Source organism: Protomyctophum bolini, assembly GCF_963924005.1.
Source record: "Protomyctophum bolini genome assembly, chromosome: 14".
Lineage (NCBI taxonomy): Eukaryota > Metazoa > Chordata > Actinopteri > Myctophiformes > Myctophidae > Protomyctophum > Protomyctophum bolini.
The window spans coordinates 14,039,488-14,045,487 of record NC_137875.1 but is presented as its reverse complement, the minus strand read 5'-3'; the positions used below and the strand labels follow the sequence as shown (position 1 = coordinate 14,045,487).

At 43.4% G+C, this 6,000-nt stretch overlaps 1 protein-coding gene across 1 annotated transcript in view; it reads right to left on the bottom strand.

Annotated features, from left to right (window-relative positions):
- Window positions 1-3,773: 3,773 nt before the first annotated feature.
- zcchc24 (zinc finger, CCHC domain containing 24) overlaps window positions 3,774-6,000 on the bottom strand; it is a 69,596-nt gene continuing 67,369 nt past the window's right edge. The window contains exon 4 of the mRNA XM_080782422.1: window positions 3,774-4,217. Within this exon, the coding sequence (XP_080638548.1) occupies window positions 4,104-4,217 (114 nt within the window). The 3' untranslated portion in view covers window positions 3,774-4,103. The remainder of the gene's footprint in view (window positions 4,218-6,000) is intronic.

Here is a 6,000-nt window from a genome sequence, read left to right as displayed (position 1 = left end):
CTTAAAATTGATTATTTTAGTTCTTAATTACATTTTCAGAAGTAGCCAATCTACTGCAAGCTCCCGATGTGTTGTGATGCAACGCATTGTGAGCTTGTATTATGGCTATTTTCGCGTATAGTACACATCATACTTAGTTATACTACAAAGTATACAGAACTTAAGTGATTAATTTCCAGAAAACGTGTGATTTCATGTTTTAGAACAAAGCGTACGCAGAGCCTTGCTTCAGAGCTTATTTTCGTCATTTATCCCAAGCACAATGCAAAAACAAATATGCTCAGGTCATGTCAGGTTTATGTGAACACCCCAGACAGTTTTTACATTGCTCGATTCAGTATTTAGATATTTGATATTTTAGCTGGCCTGCCCCCTTCCTATACAAACCCATTGTCAACTTCAACCTCCATTTGAACCGTCCGTGATAGATTCATTGAAAACTCCCAACGTTTTTTTTTCTGGTGACTTATATTGTGCTTCTTATACGTGAGGGCTGTGTATTTTCAATTACTGTTTTGATTTTTTTTAATAATTACTTTGGAAAAGAACCTCCTTCAGGAGGTTCTTTTATAAAGGAAAACAGTAATGGAAAACAGTAAATGAAAAATGAATCTAACATGCTTAAAATGGAGGTTACAATGGGTTTGTATAGGAAGGGGGGCGGAGCAACTTAAAACCTGTCTGGGGTGTTCACATGAGGCCTGAGTAGACGATGAAATGAGTGAAACATCCCTTTAATTTAATCTCTGTCGCTCAACGGTGTCACCCGCCGCCGAGGAGCGAGCTTTAACCACATGAACCCTATAGCGGCCCCCGTTCCACGGTGCCAACACTTACTCTAAAAACAGCGCGAGCTTGTAGATCTGCTGTTCTCGGAAAGAGATGTTCCGTATATTATGGAAATACCAGTGAACCTATAGTACAGATCCCTGCCGGATCCGGGTCAACTAGGGTGCTTTCTAAGCTGTATGTTGAGATCATGGTCGTCCTACGGAGTATATTTATAAATCAGTCTTATAGACTCTTCCAATGCATCACCTTCTTCTGGACGTTCCTTATAGAGTTCCACTATAAATCAGGGCGTTACCCTTTCAGCTTCACTGTAACCTCCCAACGTCTAATATAAGGCATCAATAGGCGCTTGTACTGTACTTAAATGTGTGCTTTTAAAAGTCAAATGAAAGACATCATCTCCGGGTGACGCGTTTTGCGTCTAATTAAGGTTTTTACAGGTGTGAACATTCAACGGTCTGCAACCAGTTTGTGTTTGGTAATGTTACATTTTTGAAAAATAACCCCAAACGAAACTAAAAACTAAGCTCACCGATTGCTTTGCATATCAAAGTTGGACTATGAATGTACAAAATGGCTAGAGCATGCTCTAACCACTGGCATGGGAACTACTGTTATTGCACTGATGCCTTTTGGAGAAAACAAGTACAACGTTTTGTGAAATGATAGCAACCCAACTTACGTGTCATAATTGTACATAAACAAGGCTATGTATGGCAACATAAATAGGAAAGGTAAATAAACCACTAGCTGTTATCTATGCACAAGAACTATGCTTAAACCTACAGTAGTTTCTATATGGACACGTGGAACGCAGTAACACAATATTGTGGTATAGTACATGACGGAACAAAAAAAAGAGAAAACATTTCTATAAATGTCCCAGTTAAAATTCAAATTGCACACGTAGACAGCAAGAAAAATAAATAGGCCAAAATGTAAAGCCAGGGATGAACACTATTATCACATTTATCCCTCAGTTAATTCACAGTTAATACGACGTGCTGCTGACGGACCCAACGAACCCGACGACAACGTCGAAGGCCTCGCACACATCAGCGATTCCCAACCTGCGGGCCGGAGCCCACTGGTGGGCCGTGAGGATATTGCAAGTTGGCCCCCAAATAATTGGCAAAAAACACTACGATTTTATGATAATATAACAGTAATATATCTATATTTTTTAAAAGTAGGAACTTAAAAAGTATACTATGTTAGTTCCATTGTGCCGAGTCGGACCACAATCGATCGATTGATCGTTAAAATAAACATGCTGTGCCCTGAAAAGGGCTGCCGTGTTAAGTGGTCAGATGGGTGGTCCGCGGAACGCTTAAAAAAAAAAACATTTTCGAGACGTACGTGCGTGGGACCCTGACCCAGAAGAGGCTGCATGGGAACCACTGATGTGCATTATAAAATACCATCATTAACGAGGCCCTGGCGTAACGCTCAACACATCACCACGCACTTCACTTGGCAGGGAAACGGAAGGCAGATCTCTGTAAACACAAAATCTACAAAAACCCCAAAATGAGGTAATTCATTGTGACCAATAGAGTGCCACGTTTCAACGACGTCCTAAAAGCAGGAAGTCAGTTCGTCATGGGTTCCCCGGACAGAGGCAGGGGCGATCTTAAAATTGATTCTTTTAGTTCTTAATTACATTTTCAGAAGTAGCCAATCTACTGCAAGCTCCCGATGTGTTGTGATGCAACGCATTGTGAGCTTGTATTATGGCTATTTTCGCGTATAGTACACATCATACTTAGTTATACTACAAAGTATACAGAACTTAAGTGATTAATTTCCAAAAAACGTGTGATTTCATGTTTTAGAACAAAGCGTACGCAGAGCCTTGCTTCAGAGCTTATTTTCGTCATTTATCCCAAGCACAATGCAAAAACAAATATGCTCTATGTATGCACATACACCATTTGGGAAATAACTCTTCCTACTTCTGGGCCTCTTCCAGCTTCCTTCACAGGTGTTACCTATGATACTAATTAAGGCTCTGTTCCATTTACTGTACAGTGGTTCTCAAACCTTTTAATTTCAAGGACCCCCACAACTCTGAGAGTGTACAAATGGAACCAAATTTATTTCCATTTGTACACTAGAGTTAGTAGTTACACACCCGTACGGGACCATTTGGAACCCATTCAAGGACACTTTGAGACCCACTGGTGTAGCAGAGTGTTTCCACTTCCAGTGAGCCAACATGTACAATAGGTACAGAGCCTTCATTAGTATCATCATCGGTAACACCTGTGAAGGAAGTCAGAATAGGCCCGGAAGTATAAGAAGAGTTATTTCCAAAATGGCGTGTGTGCATACAGCCTATTCATTTGTCAATGTGCGGTAGGAGCCCATGGTGTAGATAACGTCTGCGTTGGAAGACGCCATCTCTGACGTGGCATTCTACTTGGGTGGCAATACTGTCAGCGACAACGATAAAACGTGCCTATTGCTAGTATTTCATTGCAGTGATCAGTTGTCGGTACACATACTTAAATAAATGGTTAATGTGGTTTCTGGTACATCAGGACCTGCGTTAGCATTGAGAATATTTACACTCCTTGATTTTGGCAAGCTTCTTCTTTTTTGTTTTCTCCTTCACTTTTCACAAAAGAGCACTTTGCGGCTACGAATCACACGGGATAGTGATTGATCCCAAGTCTATATAGGGCCTACCCTGTAATGTTTCATTCCTGATCCTAATCTTGGGGGATGGGGGGCACCAATCACGGGGTAGGAGGGGAGGGCTGTTGAACTGCTGAAACCCTGCGTTTGTGTTTTTTTTGGGGGGGTTGTGGGGCTTCCTGGTGCTTTCTGCTGAGGATTGGGGAGGGGGCAGGTTGTACCAAGGGGGGGTGCTACTGCGTACTGATTTAGGTTCTGGAACATGAGAGCGAAGGAGAGGAGGAAGAGGAGGTACACTTATAGGACACTGGTTCTCAACGTGGGGTCCTTGATGGGGGGGGCGTTGGTTCCAGGGGGTCCCCGCTGGGTAAAGTTAGGAACCTAAAAGAGACTCTCTTATAGGTCCCTAACTCAGACAGTGCACAGAGGAGTGACAAAGAATGCACCACTCCCTGAATTAATTGAATACTGAGGCATTTTGCAGTGTATAGATGCGCTGCTTGGGGATCCCAGAGGAAAAGAGAAACAGTTTGATACTGGGGGGGGTTCATTGACATACGGTGCGAAGGATGTCCGCAGGCGTGGGGGGGACGGGGACGTTGTGAGAGGCGTTGCGGGGGACAGAAGGGGTTGCTCATGAGCGGAGGGAGCGCAGGGTGATGATGGGGTCATTATTGTACGCGGCGGCAGTAGTAGCCCAGCACTTTGCATTTCTCACACAGGTGTTGGGGATGCTCCTTGCTCTGGTCAGACACGTCCAGACCGTCCGGCTTCTCTAAAGGCCGCTGAGAGAGAGAGAGAGAGAGAGAGAGAGAGAGAGCGAAACAGAAAAAATGTCAAAAATTTCAGAGAAAACATACCCTATATGTGCTTTTTACCCAACACCTGCACACACGCACACGCACACGCACACGCACGCACACACACGCACACGCACACGCACACGCACACACACACACACACACACACACACACACACACACACACACACACACACACACACACACACACACACACACACACACACAGCCTACTTTATTTATTAATAACCAGACTCCACTGAGCTGTATACGCAGCTGCTTCTTTGACCACAATTCTTTACTCTCAAACAGACCAGACCCCACACTTTCTTCTTCTTCTTTCTTTACAATTGCTTGCAGAGATATGGCAAAGTGCCGTCACCATATCAATCATTCCTGTTTAACGGCTTGGTATTAAAGAAACAGCTCCAGCAGACATTTGACAATAAAGGCCTGCGATGATAATACCAGCAAACTACACTTGGAAAGGTTTTTCTTGGACGCAGCGTGAAGGACAGAGTACATTTCTGAGCCAAAAAACCTGGATGTTGTTTTAACAATGCCTCTACAGGATTTTCTTTCCCATCTATTGTTTTTCCTTTTCCCCCCAACATGGCTATTCCTTCCAAGCAGACCAACTGAAGGAAAGCAGGTTACCCTGGGTCATCGCAAGGAATTATTTCTGTCCTCAGTTTGTCTGCCAGCTAGGAACTGTGAGGACTTCACCGATAGAAGTTCCACGCACTTCCAAGTTCCTGTGGAAACTTCGTTAAAGACATCAAATGTATCTGCCGTGGGTGGGTGTTGTTGGCAAGCAAAGGATCACGTGATAAAAATCTAAATGTTATATTATGCTGTATATAATCTGGATTTATGGAAGAGCAAAGGCTATGGTGCTTTTCATTGATTTAATAAAGGTTTGGGGAGCGCCCAGATTATCATTTAGTTTACATCATGTTGACTCTTCATGTGACCAACGGTGCTCTGACTTAAGGTGTGTTACCCGTTCAAATCATATCATATAAATAACGGTAATGGGTCGCACACACCAAGACTGCATTTCAGTCATTTATTCCTGCATTTTGGACAGGAGACAAACGTTTTGGCTATCCAGCCTTCACACTGATGAAGGCTGGATAGCGAAATGTTTGTCTCCTGTCCAAAAATGCAAGAATAAATTACTGAAATGCAGTGGTGTGTGCGACCCATTACCGTTTACATCGCCTTCGTTAAGACCTCCATATTATTATGGTCAATGCCTGTGTGACAAGTGGGAGCGATTGGTGCAGGCGGTGAGGAGATAGGGCGGTGTTTCTGACACACAGACAGACACACATTCAGACAGACATTGACTAGTATGATGATGATGATGATGATGATGATGACCGCTAGAGTCCCTGTTCTGGGAATGTCATTCTCGGCGAATATACTGTACCCTGAAGAAGGCAGCGCGTTATCCCAGTTTTTAACTTCTATTATGAACTGGCCACTTCAATAAATGCCCTTTAACTTTTTTTTCACCAGAAGAGCTGTGCCTTCATGGGGTTCTGCTTCCTTAGCTGAACATTCCAGGTGATTCTTTTTCAAAGTGTCAAGAGTTTGGAAGCGCTCGTTTTTCAATAAGGCAACGTCCTACAGCCTCCTGCATTATGTGTAATTTAGAAACCGGTGGTACACGGGGCCGCTGAGTGATTTATAACGAGTGCTTTCAAACTCCAACGCTTCGCTGCTCAATCTTTTGCCACTCAGTCTAGATGAGGGAGGCAGG